Consider the following 21,344-nt stretch of genomic DNA (forward strand, 5'->3'; position numbering starts at 1 on the left):
CCCCAGTCACGGCAAACTAAGTATAGGTCCCAGAATGAGCCACATCTCCTCCATGACTTTGCATTTGGGGCTTCTTCCTGGGTGCCTTGCCAGCTTTGATCCCTTGTGAATTCCTCCTGATTTGGGTTCAAGATACAACTCAAACGCCACCTGCTTTGTGAAACCTTCCCTGGTCTCCTCCTTGGTATACCCTCTGTACGTCCCACACAATTGCTATTGTCCGTCTTACTACTTTGTGCTTTGCTTCTGTGCCTGCTTCTCCCCCGCTAGATCGCACAGTTCCCCAGCAGGCTGAAGACCATCTAATAACCTGCTCAACCCCTAGCGCAGTGCCTGGCACACGGTGGGCACCAGGCGGATGCTGAATGGGTTGATGGATGAACTAGATGGCTTAAGGGTGGTCCTCGAGGCAGAGAAGGGGCTGGATAAAGCTCCCAAAGCCCCTTCCTGCCCAGGAATCTGGTGATGGACATGTTGCCCAGGACATAGCATGCAGTAGAACACGGCAATAGGCGTCACCAACCTCGCTGCCCCTTTTGGCTTTTGAGTACGTTTTGACACACCCAGGAATGTTTTTGGACACACAGCGTTCATGTACGGTATATTTACAGTCTGAAAAAACAAAAGTAAGGAAAAAGCTTGTGAGTGACCACATAGGAAAAGTCCAGCCAGCCCCTCATACTCCAGCTGAGGCCTTCTGCCTGACTGGGGTGACCAGTCAGGGGCAGAGGACATATGGAACTGGCCTTGCGTAACAGAAATTCAAAACAGTCTCTGGTTGTTCATTGAGAAGAGAGTTCACGGTTACCTGCTAGACACACTCCTGTGCTCTGCACCCTGCCACACTGCCTTCCGCTGTGGGCAGTGAATTCGGCAAGAAGCCATCCACCGGAAGGTCTTTCCACTTAAGGGCAGCGTGAGGAGTCATCCTCCCCGCTAGGCTAGCGCCTCAGTATTTCATATCAGGGGTGCTGGGGGTGCGCCTGGGCCCGAACTCTGGCTCTGTCATTTGTAACTACCCTCTTAATCCTGGGTAACTTGTTCTATATCTATGAAATTCAGGGTTTTCTACAAAATGGGAATAAAATCGCCCCTCTTTCTCTTTGCAGATCTTTCGCAGCATTAAATGAGATAATTCATATAAAACACCACGTGCCTGGGTCAGAATAGCTGTTCCCCAAATTATTATCAGTATTGTTGCTGTTACTGCCGTTGATGACTGTGACATCAGCAGGGGCTCCCAGACCTGGAACCCTCCCATTCGGAAGGAGAGCGGGTCTGTAAGAAGTGGTGCGAGCTGGATTTGCGTGGTACAAGGAAACACTGACAGTTCCCTTCTTTAGCCTGCTGATACTCTCGGTGGACACTGGGCCCAACTCTGTTAAGATGACTTTTGTGGCCAAGGTCACCTGCTGCCTAGCTCACGCGTGCGTGTTTAGATGAAATGCTCTGGTAACATGGACCACACCCAAGGGTCCTCCCTGCAGCAGAAGCTCCCCAGTCTCTGGTGTGTTCAGACTTGTCTGTATGGTGGGGTGACTGGCAGGACTCTGCACCCAAAAGCCTTCTCTCTGCAGTCCCTCCCCTCTCCTCCTCTCCGAATCCACCCTCTTTCCTACATCACTCTTGCTGTCTTCCTTCTCTATCACTTTCTTCTGTCTCCTTTTCAGTCTCTTGCCTACTTTTCCCTTCTGTGATTTTTTTCTCTTCTAGCACTTGATTTTACTAAATGGATTATAAAGTGAAACAAATGGATAGTTTCAATTTCCACTGCATTTACACATATATATTTTATGTTACTTATTAATAAAAAAACCACCTAGGTTCCTCTGACCACCCAAAATATCCACTAGCAAAACCCAACTGAAATTAGTGTGAGATTTTTCATTACGTGTGAGCCTCAATTATTTTTTTCTCTGGGGCTGGGGGGGTGTGCCCTGTGATGGGACCCCAACAAAGGGACAATACTTATCCATTTGACTTGGGTGGAACAAAAATAGCACCTGGAGGTCGTGCTTTACTTCATGCTGTGGGAACAATGTGGGAGGGCCCTCAAGCTAGGAAGCAGAAATACCCAGACTGGTTCTGGAATGGCTTAGCTACGTGCAGAGCAAGGTAGTTCTGGGGAAAAGCAGCCTGAAGGACATTACTCACATGTGCAGCACAGGCCTTGCTTCCGAACGCCCATCAGCATTACGTGGCAGAAGTTGCAGTAGGTTGGTTTCTTGAAATGCTTCATGGTCCAGGCATGCCTGCCATCTCCCTTGGAGCCCTGGAGGGATAGTAAGGGAATGAACGGGGGGTGGAGCAGGTAGCCGCAAGCTAGCAGAAGCCTGGGGCTGCCTCCTGTTATGTTTTCTTTTGTCTCTAGAGAGTTTCTTTTCATATCTGGAAGACAAGATAAGCATTTATTTTACTGATGTAAGGACTCTTAAAAAATGGAAATTACCAGAGGGAACTGGGGGTGGAAGGAAGCACGAGAGAGGAAAGGGGGAATAAATGGTGATGGAAGGAGATGTAACCTGAGGTGGTGAATGCACAGGGCAATATTCAGATGATGTATTATAGAATTGTACACCTGCAACCTATATAATTTTATTAGCCAATGTAAACCCAATAAAGTCAATAAAAAATTTAAAAGATGGAAATTGAACAAAGTTCTCTGTGTGTTTGTGTTTTCTAAAAGTAGCAAGTATCAAAAATTAAGAATATCTGAGCAGGAATATGTGTGTGGGGGATAAAATGAGCCTTCTCCTACAATGGAGAAGAACAAACTTTCTATGTGCGTATGTATGCATGTTTGATCCTTTAAATGTTTATAACATTTGACATGCAAATTTCCTTTCTTGGATTCTATCCTAAAAAATAATTTTTGAAATTAAGATGAGAATTTTGGGCTCTGTCAGCTGTTTTACTTAACATTATTTATTTCAAATAATGCAAAACTGGAAATCCTAAAGGTCTCAAAATTACCAAAAGGTTAGTTGTGCTATAACCATATGATTTAATGTGAAGCAGCCATCAGAAAGATATTTAGAAGAAAATCTGATGGCCTGGGATGTGCTCATGATTCAATGCTAAGTAAAGACCAGAATGCACATTTGAGGACCTATTATAATCTCAGGTTTACATAATAAGATCTTTGATGCCAAGAAATGTCATCAAACTGTTAACAGAGGTTAGCTATGGCTGGAAGTACTACGAATTTATGTTATTCTCTAATTTCTATTTTTTTGTACTTTCAAATTTTTTACTGTCAGCACGTACTCTCTCATCAACTTTCTGTACACAGATAAAATAGTAACGAAACAGTCAAGGAGCGGGTTAAGACATTTCTTCCTGACTTGGCTCAGAAGCAAATTCATCCTTATCCACCAGGTAAGCCAGGTATCACACAATCACACACCTTCTCGGGACACCAGAGCTGCTGCCGTCTAGCCCCTGAGAGCGCAGCCCTACTGAAGGTTGTATCTTCGGAGACACCCCTCCGCTCGCGCTGTCCCCCAACCTTTCTTATAGGCTCCATCAAAGCAGCACCACTCTTGGGCTGGTCGTTAGGGTAGTGAAAGCTACTGTAGTAACCTGGCGAGAACTGACAGTCAGGTACACAGAATCCCGTGTGACCCACTCAAACCCAGTTCTCACTTTCGGGCCCCCCTGGCCTGCACTGGGCACAGCAACAGTCCCCAGAGGAGCCCACGTGCTTGTCCAAAAGTGGGTCCGCCCCTGGAACCAGGTTAAGCTCTTCTCTCCTCACCACCTCAAAACCCTACTTTTTCCAAGCCCTGAGTTTACTGAATTACAGCTTTTTTATATAATGGGTTCTATAAGCAAAGCTTCTAACCCAGTGCCGGATAATGAAAACTTTTATTGAGTTCCTACTCTGTGCTAGACAGCAGGGGGCACAAAGCTAGAGCGCTTTCTTACGTGTAAGGAGACTCGGAGAAGTTATATAAATAACCCAAGCCCACACAAATGATAAGTGACTCAATCAGTAGTCAAATCGAGGCCTTTGCTGGCCTCAGAGCCTATGCTCCCTCCGCCTTTCTCCTTATCTCCACGCACCAGGGGTTTTCTTTAGGAAAGGCAACCACAGCACTGGTCGGCAGACTCAACCCAAAGGACTGTCATTTTACCTGAAAGTACCTGTATTAGCTAACTCAGGTGGCTGACTCTCCCTTTCCCAGCTATTATTTTCATAGATTTGAGGTAAGAAGCAAAAGGCCCTCGGCTTGGGAAGAAGTGCCGTGTGCACTTGGGTTAGAGCACCATCATGTGGCTCTTCCATTCCTGCACATGGGCGGCTGCAGGATTGGGAGCGACCTTCCCCTGGGCGGCAGGCTTTCTGCTGCCGCTGCAGTTTCCTGGGAGACCGTGGGTTCTGCGTGTATTGCACTCAGAGATCCCCAGACTTCTCAGTGGTCATATGTGAGTTTTGAAAAAGCCAAACAAGCAGTGTGACTTTTAAGACATTTAGGAATGCTTTCTCTGAACCCCTATATTAAATGCAGAAACTTGCAATTTAGAACATATTTAAAAGTAAATGCATGACACTTTTGATTATTAAGAACTAAATTCACATTTTTTTTTTTTGTAGGTCCTTCCACTTGACCTTTCACTCAACAACAGGAATTGAAATCCCATACATCCTTGAGGACCAGGGCAAACATCGTCCGGTATTTTCTCCCACTGGTCCCTCTCCTAAGTGTGGGCCACTAGAAAATGAAGTATCTTTGGAGTTAAGTACAAATAAATTCTGACTCCTCTTTGTGCTCCTTAGGCTAAGAATCTCAACTTTCCATATGTATAAATTGGGGAAAAAAATACATACATTATCTGGTTCTTTTGATCACTTTCTGCCTCTCAAAAGATTAATATTTTTCCGTTTTTCCTTCCCTTTCCTCCTTCACCAACTCTTAGCATTTTTAACTTAATTTGTGAAAAAGATGAAATTCTTCCCTGACTTTTTTTGCTTTTTGCTTAGTTGAATATAACCTTCTGGTGGGTGAATATTGTATCTGTGTCCCCTCACAGAGCTCAGAACAGTATCTGTATTTGCTAATAATTTAGTACATGCTTGTCAAATGAATGAATATAGTTTAGCCACCAACAGGTAAAAAGAGAGGACTTTTGGGCTGGCCTAGAGCATGAGGTTTGCCCACTGGAGCAGAACCGAAGTGATGTGTAGGTATGAAATTCCACCCAGAGCTTGATGTTCCTGAAAGGCAGGAGACCTTTGAACTGAGGCTTGCTGACTTACGGAGTCATCCATGCCCAGGAGGACCAGCAATGGGATGGTGGTCATCCCTCCGTGGACCCATTCCTGCAGAGACACGAAACCGTCCTGGTCGTAGTCCATCCCTTGCAACATCTCCTTCAGTATCTGCAGAATCCACAGAGCAGCAATTGTCCGCTTTCACCTTTGACTCCTTTACCCCACCTTCCGCCCTCTTATTTCTCTTTTGTTGTGCATTGTCTGGCTTGTGTTTCACCCCCTCCCCCTCTGATTCACCGCAAGTAGAGCAGTGAGGGAAAAAACCGGGGGTGTGGAGACCAGAGGTCCAGGCTTGGCTCTGCCTAACTTGACTGAGGGCCCTTGGGCAAGCCAGCCACAATGACTCTGTGGGTTCTGCTTCACTCATCTGGAAAATGGAAACAATGTTGCTATGTATGCAGCATTGTAGTGAGGATTAGAAAAAAGGTATATAAAATGTAACTTTATATAAAAAATAAAATGACTATTATTACCTGATGATGGAGGAAAACCTTTAAATTGCATTCTAGTTCTAAGTTCTTTGATTTATGAGCTCTTGTTATAGAAATTTAGTTGTGATAAAAAGGTCAGGGGAATTATTGTTTCAATTATGTCTACACTTTCCCCTGCTGTCTATGGTTTTTCCCAGCAGAAAAGTGGGAGATCAGGGTGTAGGACCCCAGAGAAGCTGCCTGTAAGAAGATAAGTCTGGAAGAGCCTGCCCATTTCTCTCCTGAGTGTGTCCCACTTTTCTCTTGGAAGCTCACTCAGAAGTCACCTCATGTTTCCAGAAACTCACAGGCCTTAGCTCCGTGGGATCCCATTCAAAATATTGGGCAATGTGCAGCATTTGGTTGACAATACGATCCATCTCCTAGAAAACAGCAAGGGGAGAAACCAACTGAAGATGCATGTTTAAGAGCAAGGCTCAACATCAAACCCTGTGGGAAGATGGGCAGGGCAGAACATGAGAAGCAGCTGGTGTAATACGCTGACATTTCACAGGGAGCTCACTACTTGTTTCTGCTCTTATTTCTGCCTTGACCACAAAGCTCAGTGGACAGCAGATGCTCACAAGAAGCACAGAAGTCAGCTAGGCCAGAGGTATGCAGAAAGTCCTCTGAACACTGACTTCCTCCTGGGCCAGCCTTCCTCCCCCTAGTCTGGGCTTTGACTTAGCATAGGAAACACTCCTGTTTTCTCCTTTGTGATCTTTACTCTCCAAATGCTTACACACCAAGGTGGTTCTCCCTTCCCTCTTTAGTCACTCCTCATTCCCACAGCTTTAGCAACTTGGGATCCATCAGTACTCCTCAGAGGTCAGTTTCAGTTGGATGGAGGGCCACTGCATTGTTCTAGTTCAGGTGCCGTGATTTAGATTCCTTTTGGCATCTCCTCTGTTTCCACTGTATCATGTCCAGCCCTGAACCTAGGACTCTGTGAACAGGAAATTCATGAGGGGTTCACCGGCCAGGCTCTACCTAAAACTGCACAGCACTGTTGGAGGCTAATGAATCGGTGCACCCCAAGTCCCACTGAGACACACAAGACAAAGGAGGCATTTGCATCCTTGGGTGTGATCAAAGATGGTAATAGTAAGGTCAACGTGGGAAGACATGTTGGTGAACTAAAGCAAGGTTCAAAAGTGCCACCTCCACCAGGTAGAATGTTGAGTCAGAAAAGGAATCAAAAAAATTATATTTTGCCCTGGCCGGCGTGGCTCAGTGGATTGAGCTCCAGCCTGAGAATCAAAGGGTCTCTAGTTTGATTCCCAGGCAGGGCACATGCCTGGGTTATAGGCCAGGTCCCTAGTTGGGGGTGTGCAAGAGGCAACCACACATCGATGTTTCTCTCCCTCCCTCTACTTTCTCTCAAAATAAATAAATAAAATTTAACAAAAATTATATTTTATATCAATTAAAAAGTAATTCATTGCACAACTGCACATGGGGTGGTAGATGTGGGTAAGGAAGTCAGCAGAAAGGTGGAGACAGGGTTCTGCAGAAGTTCCAATGGAAAGAGTTTGCAAGTCCAGTTGGGACTAAGATTCAATGAGAAAACAACATGATTCAGGAACTGAGAATTAGACTCATCCTTGAGCTGTGAACACGGATGGGCATTTTCAGGAAGCAGAGGGGGCAGATTTTAGGCTGACCTCGCTCGCCTGATGTCTACCTGGGTCAGGCCACACGAGGATGATTAACGAGTCCTGGAGTGGAGGGTTCAGTTTGGCACCACATTTTAAGAATGGCGTTGACAAACCACAGCTTGACCAGAGTGCCTGTTTAAGTCTGCCTCATGGGAAACAGTGTAGTAATTGGGAAATATGAGCTTGAGGGGCATTTCAGAGGAGATGTGGAGGTACCTCCAAATGCTTGAAGGCTGATTGTGTAGAATTGGTATTCCAGTGGCCAGCTGTCCTGGTCAGCTACGGAGGGCAGAAGCAAGCCAAGGGGTGTAGGGAGGGATTTGTTGAAGGTTGGCTTATTTCGGCCTCAAGGCTGCAGTGGGAAAGGGAGAGGGGAAGAAGTAGGTTTCATGTTGAAATTTCCCTGGCAGTCTAGAGGTGCCTTTTGTGCAGGAAGGAAAGCTTTCTAAGCCACCCTAAGCAGTGGGGTGGCTGTTCTGAGGCAGTGGGTGAATTGGCCAGTACTGGGAGAGTTCACAAAGAGTGTAGGCGTCCAGCTGCCAGGGATTCTCGGTGGGAAGTTGAATCAGGTAACTCTTTGGAGACTGCTTCCATCCACCAATGTTACCTTCCAAACACATCTGAAATTTACTTCTTACTACCTGCGATGCTTCTACCCTGGTGCAAGTTACCATCACTTCCTGTCTTGCTGATTTCAATAATCTCCTACCTAGTATCCCTGCTTGCACCCCTATAGTCTAGACACCGCAGCAGCTAGAGTGATCCTGTTATAACCCAAGTCAACCTTGTCACTCCCCTGCTCAAAATCTGCAGTAGTTCTCCATTTATCCCGAGTAAAAAGCAAACCCTTTCAATCACCTCAAAGGCTTGATAACACTTTGCAAACTTCCTCCACCCTTTATCCCACTTCTCTGATCTCATCTCCAATTACTGACTCACACTGACCTCACCTTGAACTCTGCTACAGTCACTCTGGCATCCTAGTTAATCTGCTAACATTCCAGGCACCTCTCCACCTCTCCGGACCTCTGCACTCTCTGTTCTCTCTTCTGGACCTAGACCTGGCACTTCCTCCAGACCTAGGCGTTTCCTCATGACTTACAGTCCCTCACCTCCTTCAAGTCTCTGTCAGTTGTCCCCCCTCAGGGAGACGTTCCTTAGCTGCTCTAGCTAAAACTGCAGCGCCCTCCAACACTGCCCTTCTCTCTTTTATTTTTCTTCTAGCACACATTTTACTGTTTTTCAGTGTGTGTGTGTTTGCACTAGAATGAACAAGTCATGAGGGCATGCTTCTTTTTTGTCAGTGGGCTCACTGATGTATCCCCAGTGTTTAGCACATAGTAGATAGTTAATAAATATTTGTTGACCAAATGCTTGAGAGTCTACGATTCTTTGGTTGTTCCTGTGGCTGTAGGGCTCCTGTTAAGATACTCTGGGGTCTGGAAGGCATTGGGATGGATGATGTAGCTGGTCTAGTGGACTTGCTCCCCTTCTTCTTCCCTCTGTTCTGACTTAGCCCTATGCACCCCAACCTTGGAGCCTTTCTGGCAGTGGGTACCATCTTTAACATTGCCAGTCATGAAGACAAGGCCTGCGTGACTCTTTCGCCCTCTCCCCTCTCTGCCCTATTCCTTTCCTATCCTTCCTTTCACTCCACGATCTCTGACCTATCCCTGCCTATTCCTGAGGGAAAGAGGGGTGAGTGTCAGGCTTTTCCAGGTGCAATGAGAAAGGATCAGGTGCTCAGAGCAGACAGAACCAGACTCCTAAAGTTAGTGCCCTGGGGTATGAGAGGAAAGCAAGGGTGATGCCAGACAGAGCACACCTGCAGTTACCTGCCCTCCTGCCCTGGTCTTGCCGCCTCTCCCCACTCCTGCCTTCTGCTCCTGGACTGCAGCAGGAGATTGCAGGGAGAAGTTCTGAACCCATTAGGAAATTAAACTAGATAAGACACTAAAGCATCTCTCCATTCTGAGATTTTTATAATCCTGGGCTTCTGGAATAAAAAGGCAAGTTGGAGTTCACTCTCCTCCAGGCTGGCTCTTTGGAAATAGAAGGGGCGGGGGGGTGTTCTACTCATTTCTGCAGCCCGTATAGAGACATTGCTATTCTTATAAAGATAGGACTCTTACAAAGAATTTTCGGACTATCTCTCCATCTGTTCCTTTCTTCCCCAGCCTTTCGTGGATCCAGAAGGGTATTTGGAGCACTTACCGCTTGATCCAGAAGACCATTCTCATCCGAATCATAGAGACGAAACATGACTGCAAGAAACACAGAGATGAGGCTCGAGGCATCCTCCAGGCACCAGGGGCTGGCTGAAGCTTTGTTGCTGCCAGTTTTAGACCAGTTCTGACCATCACTGAGGCAAAGGCTATTGCAGTCAGCTCACCCACCCCCCAAAGGCACAGAGTCTGACTTCCTTCAAGAGACATGGGGAGAGGGAGGAGAACCAAGCCACCTGGCTTCTGGGACTGATGAGATCCAGGTCATGAGTGTGATTCCCTACAGAGCATTCAGACCTCTCAACTGGAACACAACCCAAAGCATGCCCAGCTGGGGATGGGGCAGGGCCACCAGAAGTGCCAACGGAGCATTGCTTCTGTGGCGCAAGAAAGGGTGTGGAGTGAGGCCCATTCAAATCTTGGCTCTGCCATACCACCTGTAGGGAGTCAACTAAGTCATTTAGGCTCAGTTTCTTCACCTGGAAGATGGAGCTTATAATGGTTTCTTTGTCTTAGATTTTTAAAGGTGAGGAATAATATATAAATGATGCGCCTAATCTACAGTGCTTGGAATGTGGAAAGCACACAGCAGATGTTATTTATTTTTATTTTATGTTAATAAATATGTTATGTTATTAAATGTTAATAAACATTTATCTATGGCATTTAATAGGTACGAGTCACTTTATCATTATTAGTTATTTAATCCTCAATGCTATGAAGTAGTTACTATTATAGAAATTATTGTATTTCTTTTTCTGAAAGAATAGCATGCCGACGTGGTATTCACAGACATCCTCTATCACATTCTAATAGTAGAGAGGTGCTATAGGATAAAGAAGGTCTGGGAGAGAAATTTGAACAAAGGATTAAATGTTCATTTATGGCAGCTGGAAACTTGCCTTTGTTCACCTAAAAGGTACAGAGCCTGCCTGTGGTCTCGGAAGGAAGCAGGGTGGGGGGCAGAGCTGAGCATGTCTTCATTTTCTTGCCCTTCTGTAACGCCCTCGCTCATGCTGCTTTCTCTGTGAGCCTCCCGACCCACTCTTCCCCCACAGCCACTCTGGGTCTCTCTCTCAGCATGTACCCACAGGGTCACAGCACTCCTGTGAAGTTGCCCTCGGGTTGTCACATCCTTTTACGTGTTTTGATGTCTCTGCAGCTCATGTTTGTTCAGAAGGGCATCCCTGGTTAGAGGTTAAGTTGTTTAGAGTAAGGTCACGGGCTTCTGATTCTTTGTGAGTCCTCAGAATGTCCTGGTCAGAGGTGCATAGCATATGAGGCTGACTCACCAAACAGGTGGTTGAATGATGTAAAGAAGGACAAGTACCATATGATTGATCTCATGTACTTGTGGGATCTAATGAACAAAATATACTGACAAACAAAATAGAACCAGAGGCACAGATATGTGGAACAGACTGACAGATCTCAGAGGGGCGGGGCTTGGGGGGGACTGAATAAAAGAAGGTGAAGAGATTAGCCAGAGAAGATCTAGGCATAGACCACGGACACAGACAATAGTGTGGTAATGGCCAGAGGAAGGGGCGACGGGCTGGGTGGAGGTGGGCAAAGGTGGGAGAAATGGGGGACATCTGTAAGAGTACCAACAATTTTTAGAAAATAAAGAAGGACAGACCTCCCACTATGTTGCTCCCTGACCCTGGGTGGGAGAGACTCTTAACACAGAGCTTAGTCCTACTGTGTGTGAAGGGTAGAAGGAGAAAGTGTGAGTAAACATCCTATGTTTTAGCATCCTGGCTTGGGACAATCACTTAACCATTCTGTACTTTCTTACACGTACAATGAGAATAATTATATCCACTTTCTAGGGCTATTATGAGGTTCAAATGAGATAATCCACTTAAAGCGCTCAGCAAATACAAGGTGTTCAATGCTGAGAGTTATTATTGTTATTACTGCATTGGTAATAGGTGGGATTTCAGGCAATTATTTCCACAAAGATACATGTTTGGTCATTAAAAAGAAGAGCTTAACTTGTTTTTAATTATTAAAGTCAAGGGAGAATTTAAATTTGTTTGGTTTAATTATAAAAAAGAAAAATAGATGAAAATTCTACAGGACAAATGACCAAGTTTCTGCAACAAAAAATTGCAAGGAAAAAAAAATAAGCAAAAGATGAAAAGAAACTGAAGAGACATAACGACTGATGGCAAAACATGGACCTTACTTGGATCCTGACTCAAACAGTTAAAAATATGTAAGATAATTGGGAAAATGTGAATATGGCCTGAATATTTGATGATAGTAAGGAATCATTTTCTTTAGATGTGATAATGGTGTTGTGGTTATATTTAAGGAAAAGTTGTATTTTCCAAGTACATACTGAAATATTTATAGATCAAATTATATGAGGTCTGGAATTTGCTTCAAAGTTATCTGGGGCAGAGGGAATGAGCGAGAGGTATAAATAAGCCATGATTGACAATAAACTGGTAATTGTTGAAGGTGGCTGATAGGAATATCTAAGTCCATTGGACTCTCCAATTTTATCTATATTTGCAATTTTCTGTAATACAAAATTTTGCCATAGGCAGTGTCCTTGTATCGGCATTTCACAAAGAGTCTGGGAGCCGCTGGTGTGAAGGTTCCGCCATACCCTCTTTGGTAGTTACGAACAAATATAAAGCCTGCAACTCAAAATCCAGTGTATGGTGGAATTAATTTGACATTTCACTTTTAATATTAGCCAGGAGGAACAGAAATCTGCTACATTTACTTCCAAATAAGTGTTTAAGACTTGCAACTATTAATACCTTAAACCTACGGGAATGATTTTAAAATCAGTTAATGAGAAAAATTTCATCTGTTCTTGGCAAGAGGTAACCTTTGCCAGATTTTTCCTTACTGGTGTTTAAATTTTGTTAATGTCTTATTAATTGCTGGAATTTGGACTTTTGCTATAATGTGCATGTTTCCCCTCAATGTCTGCTAAGGTTGTAAAAGAAGCCAGAACAATATACACATATTTTTAACAAGGTCCTATCACCACTTGTTTTAAAAAGTTTTCCTGTAGGCTCACAGAGGCCAGTGAGACCATCCCTGGAGTGAATCATTTGCAAGACTGTTTCAGCCACTGTGGGCTTTTCTTTCTGTCACCAGCTATTATTTTCCTCCTGAACATATGTTTTTGAAACCAACTTTAGTAGCAGTGTGAAACCAAGCTCAACTCTCTTAATTCACTAGCCCTCTTTCTCTAGAGGCCAAAAAATTATGGGTGAAAAAATGGTAATATGCTTTAACAAGGCAGAGGTTGATTAGATCTCAAGAAAAACATTCCTCATAGTAATGGAGTTCCTTGGGCACAGAATATGGGAAAGAAGACAGATGCTGAATATCTTCCCTTGAAAAATCTAAGAGGAGGCAGCAGCTTCCTGGTTCTAGGCCTTCAGGAATTCCTGCTGGCAAAGGAGGGGAGTCTTGATGCGTTGTGGAGATCCATTCCTTTCTAAATCCTGGTTTTCAATACCAAGGTCTCGGATGCACTTCCCACTCTCTCTGCAACTGGTACTGTGCTCCAGGGTGGATTCTAGGAAATGCTCCTATCACTGCTGAAGACAGGGCAGAAAAACCTCCCTGAAGGAGGCAGGACCCATACCCAAGGCCCAAGAACAATCTCCGGCGTGTTTACAGTGATGGGCAGAACACTAGATCTTCTTCTAGGAAAAAGTTGCAACCCTTGACAGGGTGAGTACTTACACTCTAGCTTATCCTGAGGTCTGCCTGTCTCCAGCAGGGACAGGTAACACACGACATCCTTCAGGTGCACAGTGGGGGCATCTGAGTCCGAAGGCTGGGCAGCAGCGTTCCCCAGGGCGGTTGCAGCCACTTGGTCTTTGGCTGGCACCTGCTTCTTGGTGATCTTTGATTCTGTAATAGGCAAGAGGAAAGCATTCCAGGACTTCTATTTAGTAAATATTAAATCTTTTTCATGGCGGAGGAAGGAAGTTTATATGTGTCTTCAAAAACATTGGTTACATAAATATGATCGAACCAGTGGCAACCAGAAATCCAGTTTGTGGGGTTTACACTCTGAATGGGCTTCATTCTGACTGTTTTAAGTGCCTATATCTTTGGAAGAAATTCACCTATACTCTGTGAATTTTCAGAAAAAATGACTAATTTTTCATAATGTCAGTAGCCAACAGATCAAAGGCATTTAGCCTAATTTTGGGGGGAACACACCCAATTTGTAAAGGTAATTTTGGCTTGGATTCCAAAATTCAGACAGTTGGTCATTTACAAATATACTTTTTAGCAATTTTCTTCTCGAGTACATTTAATGATAAATAAAAAGATGATTAGTCAAAAGAGAAAACTGGCATTGACACATAATTAATTTCCAGAAACTAGAAAGAATTTCATCTAACTACAATCCTAATTAGGTAAATTAAGAAAATGCAGGGGTGGGGGGAATAAGGGAACTAAATGATAATGGGAAAAAAATACAATAAAAAAATTTAAAAATGCAGCAAGTGGCTTACTGTACCACAGAAATAAAGTAAATTTTCCCTCTGAAGTTTTCCTTCTCATAGGTAGGAAAACCCTCTGTCTCTTTTATACTCTTTGTCTTCTGGGCCAGAAATACGAGGTTATTACTGACTGGAAAACTAGGCACCTATGTCTCACTGTGTGATTTATACTTTTCTGAGGCACTTTGAATGTTCTCTCTCTTCTCCCAACCTCTCCATATCCATACCCACTGAAAGCTATCTCTGAATGTCCAGTGAGAGGGCGCAACACCAAAAAGGCCGCATCAAATGAGAATTCTTTCTGCTTGGGCAACAGGAAGAAGGTTGGAATGTTCCACCAACGGCCTGTCTGGGGTGATTCCAGAGCGTGGCTCTTCCTTGCTGGGATAGGTCCCTCTCTGTGGTGTCTGCCTGACCCTATGATCTTTCTTCTAATGAACAGGGACATCTAGTTAAGATATCCATGAAAGGAGGTCTCACAGGAAAAGGATTTTCTACTTGAAATCTTGAATCACAAAAGAAGATGAAAAGAAGTGCTAGATACCTCCCTGGGCAACAGGCAGATAAATGGCCTTTCATGACTGGCTGCAGGGCACGGATACTCCCCGTACACAAGCAAAAATCACTTCTCTAAGAGCAGAAAGTTGCTCTCAGACCCGGAATGATCTAGATGTTGTTAAGAAGCATGGTGGTCAAATAAGCTAGCCAACTTCCATTATCATCATCAATTATCTTTTCTCAAATATCACGAAATGACAGCATCCCCAATAAGTCTTTCCTTGGTACCTCAGAAACTTTGGCCATAAAACAAACTATGGCCAGACAATGTGGTAACTCAGAGAATGAAATATAACTTCTCTTAGGTTCCTTTTGAAGTTCCGGATACTTGGACTAAGGAAGTCCAAGCAGTATGGTCCAAGGCAACTCTCCATTCCCAGCCACATTCTCCTTTCCACCCATAGTGAATTTCTGATCTCACCAGGCTTTCAGTTGAACATTGAAAGCTTGATGATCCCTTTTTGTTATGATGAGAAAAAAAGATTTGAACTGCATCTCGTATCCACTGGAAGAAATTCTCTCACCCTAGGTCCCTGATACAATGAGCTCTGATTTATTTGTATTATCTCACTTCTATCCTGCTTTATATATACTTGAAGATACAATAAAACTGTATTCTCTATTCCCTAGCCACATCCCAAGACTTGGAATTCATCAGTGTGACTCAGTCTTTACAGACAAAAATGAGTAGGCAGTTAGGTCTGACTCTATGACTCTTTGTATTTAAAGTTCCAAGAGAACTTGGGAGGGAGAGAGTCCTCGAGAATTCTTCTGTGGGAATAGTATGTCCAACTGATGCACTTGGAAACTGAAGGTGCGGATTGAAGGAGATCTTGGAAGACCATGATGAGTTTACAGTAAAGTGTACTTACCTACCTATTGTATTGAAACTAATATAATATTGTATGTCAACTGTAATTGAAAAAGCAATTGAAAAGTTAAAAAAATGCATTTCTAGAGAGTGGCCTGAAAAATAATTTTTGATGTTTATTGAACATTCACTATGTTTCAGGCACTGTGCTAAGTATTTTATACATATAACTCACTTAACCTCCATATCAACATTATCATCTCATGTTACAGAAGGAGAAACTGTGGCACAGAGACTTGAAGGAAAGAGCAGGAGCTTTGAGATTGGACAATTCTGGATTGAATCCCCAGCTCTGCAGGTCATATAGTGGCTTACAAACTTTTAAAGCCTCAGTTTCTTAATGTGTAAATCGGTGTGATTGTGAGGGTTAAATAAAATATGCAGTAAAGGAGGTGCCTGGCAAATAGATCTTCAAAACAATGTTACCTGGCTTCCCTTGCTCCTCCTCCCAACTTATTCAAACCAGTGTACATGAATTTTGTTGTAAGTCAACCAGGGCAAACTCTTGCCTTCTTGCCCTACCCCCCACCCCCAGCCATCCACTGGTAGAGTCGTCTGTCCCTTAGCCCAAGAACTGTCACCCAGCCTCAGAATCCCAGCACATTGGTGTGGCAGGGATGGAGGCAGATAGGATCTGCCCAGGGGCAATTACATGGAGACAAAGCTGCTGGTTAGCTTTTCCTTCTCTGCCCCAAGAATGAGGTCTTCCCCACACTTCCCCAAATCTTATATTCCAAAGACTTACCTGTATCAGGGGCACAGGCCTCATCTGCTTTGGCAGCATTGTCTGCATTCTGTATATCAGAATCTGAAGAAAAAAGAGAAGATTTAAAGGCCAGCCCATGCCTCCAGCTTCTTAGATGGGCAGGTAGGTGGCCTTCCCTGAGGTCTGGATCACTTGGGTTGTATCTGTGGCCCCATCGGATATCAGCTGGGCTCATGTCTACTTTTGGAGTTGGCTGTGTCTCCCCCATTATAGCCCAAGTTTCCGGACACAGTGACCACACCTTACCCTCCCTCTGGTAGTCCCATGCCTGGGCACACAAGCTGACTGTGCTCCACCCACAACTGGCAGCCTTTGCGAAAAGCTCTCTTCTCCCTGAAGTACTTGAGTCTGTGCCTTCGCCTCCCCCCAGCCTCCCCTATGATCCTGAGTGGCAGGAATTATGCCCTTCTTTATTCCTCTTACTGAGAGATCCATCAGACAGGGCTTCCTGTGAGGTGTTATGAGGAAAGGAGCCCTGGTCCCCTGGTCCTCTGGTCCCTAGTCACAACCCACAGGTAAGTTACTATGCCTGTGGCAAGTGGCTTAGAGCTTCAAAAACCCTCTGCCATGCTGGAGAATGTTGGTCCGTGTACCTGGGGCACCGGCCTCACTGTTACTGGTCCCCTCCTTTGGGTGCTCAGGGATCTCCTGTCTGGGCTTCTGGCTGAAGGCCAGGAAGAGGTGCGTGCTCAGTGGCTGGGGAAGGTCCACCTCCAGGTATGCCCTCATGAACAGCTTGAAGACATCATAGCTAATTGTCTGAGAAGGACGAAGAGAGAAAAGTCAGTGGAGAGACTCAAAGGACAGAGAGCAAGGAGAGAAGGAAAAAGAATCTGGGAGCTGGCATGCAAGGGAAATGGAAAGGGAAGCAGAAGGAAGTGGGGTGGTTGGCGGGGACAGGAATGAAAAAGCCAGGAGGTGATAGAGAACGGCAGGCACAGGGAGCAGGGAGGAGGATGTAAGGAAGAGAAAACAGTGGTGGCTGCATGTCAGGGTTTGGTGGGGCTCGGAACCACAGGAGGCTTTTGTAACCAGACATTGCTAAATTTAGGTAGAAAAGGGAGTGATGAAGAGTGAGCGCTGGGAGTGGAAGCCTCAGACCCCTGTGAGGGACTTGTCTCTAAGGAGCAGGACTAGCTCGTGCCCTGGAATCCTGGTTAAGATGAAGAAGCATGTAGTTGAAAACACGATGGAAAGAAATGGCTGTTCTGTGATATGTCAATTTTCTCCTTGTGCTTTGAGTAATGTCATTCCTGAATATTTAGGTCCAGAAAAATAGGAAAAACCTGGAAGAGAAAAGGACAGACTCTATCCTTTATGACTTTCATAATGCACCTTCCCTGAACAAACCTCAAGATAACAGGGGAGGGTGTGTGTCTGGCTCTGCTGCTCTCAAAACATGTCCTTGTGAAGGTTTTAGGCACTGGGAGAAGAGCGGAAGCCAAGGACAGAAGGTAGAACCAAGGAACATGCCAAAAACTAGAATGTCTCCCTGCTGTATCTCCCCCAGTACGGCCTGGCTTCTGCGCCCAGGCTGGGAGCGACCAGCCAGAAGGGGCTGCGGCACTCAGCAAACACTCAACAGTTTGCGGTGAGTCATCACTGGCTCGTGCTTTGATGGCAACGCATTCTTCATCAAACCAGCAGATGCTCCTCGAAATCTCTTGAGGAAGCACTACTCCAAGATCTGCTGTGCAGGCTTTTGTGAATAATAACAGCCACGAGGATAAAATCCCTTGTTGGGAGCCTACTTGGCTCTCCCTCTAAAATGTTGATAGCATTTAACCCCTTGTCTCTTCTGGAAGCTCTGGGAACTTTCCCAGAACCAGGAGCTGGCTTGCATGTATACCATCAGGCTTGGGCTACAAAGTCTTGACCCCATGGGGAAGTCACAAAGCAGTTTCTACTTAGCCCCAGGCCGGGCTGTTCACCTCCTTTGCAGATTGGAGGAAGCTTCATTTGGTCCAAGAAAGGCTAATTCAGGCTCTTACTAGATAAAGGGATCTCTAAGCAGAGGGTGGACCTCTGTTTCCTGTGACGGCTACCAATCTCTTATCTATTTATCATTTCTGTCCCTAAGTCTCTACGTCTCTATTTCATCCTCTTTTTGTCCATCTCTACCCCCATAAACTTATCAGCACAGACTGTGTGTTCCTCACATATCCTCCTCTTTTTTCCAAGTATGCAAGAGCAAAATCTTTTTCTCCTACTTTCCACCCACTATGACCCTTGACCCCATTCTGCCTGCCTCTCAGTGCATCTCCTATCATCTGCTTCTCTACTTGCAAGCATGTTCCACTTTGGATTCTGGCCCATCCCCTCTGAACCTGCTCTCTTGAAGGTCACAGATTCAGTTGTTTCTCCTTAGGTTTGACTAAGTATATGCTGATGGCACTTTTATTAATTTATTTTAGAGACTCTTTTTGCATTGTTTTTTCCTTTGCTCTATGTTAATTAAGTACTGTTTTAAAATGTAGTTTTGAGTTCCAAAATGTCTTGCTAATTTTTTTTTTTTTGGTCAGCATCAAATTGAAAACTATTAGCATAAAACATTTCTGGAAAATAGACTGTACTAAGTGATTTATAACAATAAATTTCAGGTAAATAAAGTCTAATGTAATGCTCTTACAAAACCAAAGCTGAAAGAAAGATCACCAAACAAGGCCATTGTGAGATTCAGGAGATCTCATGACTGGTTCCCCACTTTTTGAAGTTCAGTTTCTTTTGCAGCAAATTATGAGTGCTGGACTAGAAGAACTCAAATTCTAAACTTCTTCTAGCTTCCTCCCTAAATGAGCTCCTCTTTCTGACCCTGCAGTTTCTGTTAATGTCAACGATGCCATTATTCTCCCAACATTCCAGGCTCAGCTTTGAACTCCCAGTAGTCTGAGACTAGTTCTTGTCTCTTCCTTTTGTCTGCTGTGCTTCTGCAATGTCTGTCACATCCCAGTCTATTTGTGGCCACTGCCCATCTACCAGCACTCTGACAAGGGGGCCACTGACCCTGGTTTCTCTTGCATGTATCCTACCTGCACATGGCTATGTATCAAAGGCTTCCTTGCCTTCACCTCCACCTACTCGTCCTCCCATAGATCCTTCTTTGCCAGGATGACCTTCCTGAAGCAGAGTGCTTCCCTACTCAAAAATGCCCACGGCTTCTCATTTGCTCACAGGAGATTTGAGATCAGTTGTCTCCAAATTCTAAAATGATGTGTCCCTCCACGAGATTTTAAGCAGGCACTCTCATTTATCTTTACTTATACGTTACATACATGTACTGCTGTGCTCCTCTACCATAATTAAAAACATACACAAAAGAGAAATTAGAAAGTAGCAGTTAGATAAAATAAAAATCAATGTAAATGGCAGGTCTAACATGTAACATTTCCGTAGTCCAGTGGGTTATCCTGTGCATTCCCTAAATCCTTTGGGATTCATAGTCTTCCCATAATCCCACTCCAACCTAGATTTGTAGCTACTTCAACTCTGAGACTGTTTTGGTCTTTTCTCCTATTAGTGCCCATGTACACCTTCACACTCTGTCTACACTGATCTCTGTGTTCTTTCCTGGCCAACCCTCCATGCACTTTACACAAACTGCTTCCGTCTCTACTCTTACAGTTCTACCTACCCTTTAAGGTCCAATCCAGATGCCACCTTCTCCAGAAAGCCTGGGATGATCTCTTTTGCCCGAATTGTTATACTTTTCCACATTGGTTCCTGTTTTGGGACCCTCATATCTGCTGCCTTCTATTAATATATAGCTGTCCAGGATATACCTTCATTCCTTGACTAGATCTAGGGTTCCTGGAAGATAGTGAAATGCCTTATTTCACCTCTGTATCACCCATACCTCCTATCACGGTGTTTCCTGATAGACATTTTAATGAATGTTGGATTTCTAATTGGTACAGTTGATTGTCCATTATTGTGGGGTCCATTCAGCCAACATATTTAAACTGAGTCTCCTAAGTATAAGACAGCACGGGACACTACTGGGGAACACACCAATGAATGAATTAAGCATTAAGCATGGGTCCATACCTTCAAGAGACTCAGATATATATGGTAAAGGTATTGAAATAATTCTAAAACAGGGTCCATAGTGGTGAGTACCATTGGAAAAGAACTGACAAATTGTTGAGAACTTAAAAAACAATAATGAGTGAACACGTGTTCGACTGTTTATGTCCCTCTCCTGTGGCACGGATGGCATAGAATAAGCCCGGAAATACAGAGCATTCACATCAGAAGAGCTCAGAGGAGACTAGATCTCCTCAGGTCACTGAGGCTCTAGAAGTTCAGTGATTTGTCCTGGCCAGCTAGTGGCAGAGTAAAACCAGAAGCTGGATCTTCTGACTCCTGGTCCAGTGCTCCTGCTGCTGTGTCTGTCACAGGCCCCAGTGCTGACATCATTTCCCTGCCACATGCTCTAAACAGCCCAGTTTCAGTAAGCCAAGAGATGTGACTGTGTGCCATTGTCAAAATGATATCTGGATGATGAGTGAGTAAGTTCTTTGTGAGCACAGGTCAGGCTCAGAGTAGCTGGCTGGTAAATTTGTGATGGGCAGGGAGTGGCGGGGTACTACGCGCAAACCAGGTAACTAATCACTATGAGGCACACTGGCAATTCTCTGAGCCCTGGAGTAATGTCATAGCCACTGCCGTTGTTCAGGCCTGTTTTCTCTTTCTCTAAAAACTGCAACTTTCGTGCAAGAAGTAGCCAGGCAATTGTCGTGACTGCAAGCTGTGCAAAGAGAATGTGTTAATTCTTACACACGTCTAGAAAGGGGGGGTGGAGCTAGACGGATAGTTTACCTTGTTTGGGGCACTTTACATACACGATCTCTCTTAAGTCTCAAAACAACAGTGGGAGGTGGGACTGTTACTGCCATTTGTGGATGAAAAAGATTCTGAGAGCATAACTTGGTCAAAGTCATAAAGCAGTGTCAGAGCTGATTTGTGCCCAGGTGTGTCTGAGTTTCTGATGCCACCAAGCCACCGTGTCCCCCTTGTTCCGCTACTCTT

The 21,344-nt window shown here is 44.5% G+C and overlaps 1 protein-coding gene across 8 annotated transcripts in view; it reads right to left on the reverse strand.

Annotated features, from left to right (window-relative positions):
• The window catches only part of DGKG (diacylglycerol kinase gamma), a 191,523-nt gene that overhangs the window by 118,237 nt on the left and 51,942 nt on the right, over positions 1–21,344 (reverse strand). For all 8 annotated transcript variants that reach the window (XR_008426130.1, XM_053918191.2, XM_053918190.2 and 5 more), the window contains 8 exons: positions 16,910–17,075; positions 16,296–16,358; positions 13,349–13,519; positions 9,618–9,667; positions 6,054–6,128; positions 5,261–5,383; positions 2,155–2,272; positions 524–612 (listed from right to left, as the gene is read on the reverse strand). Coding sequence is in view for 7 of the 8 variants with exons in the window: in XM_053918191.2 (XP_053774166.1) it covers positions 524–612; positions 2,155–2,272; positions 5,261–5,383; positions 6,054–6,128; positions 9,618–9,667; positions 13,349–13,519; positions 16,296–16,358; positions 16,910–17,075 (855 nt within the window). In the remaining variant the exon portion in view is untranslated. The remainder of the gene's footprint in view (positions 1–523; positions 613–2,154; positions 2,273–5,260; positions 5,384–6,053; positions 6,129–9,617; positions 9,668–13,348; positions 13,520–16,295; positions 16,359–16,909; positions 17,076–21,344) is intronic.

This window comes from Desmodus rotundus, chromosome 2 (genome assembly GCF_022682495.2).
Source record: "Desmodus rotundus isolate HL8 chromosome 2, HLdesRot8A.1, whole genome shotgun sequence".
In the NCBI taxonomy this organism is placed as follows: domain Eukaryota; kingdom Metazoa; phylum Chordata; class Mammalia; order Chiroptera; family Phyllostomidae; genus Desmodus; species Desmodus rotundus.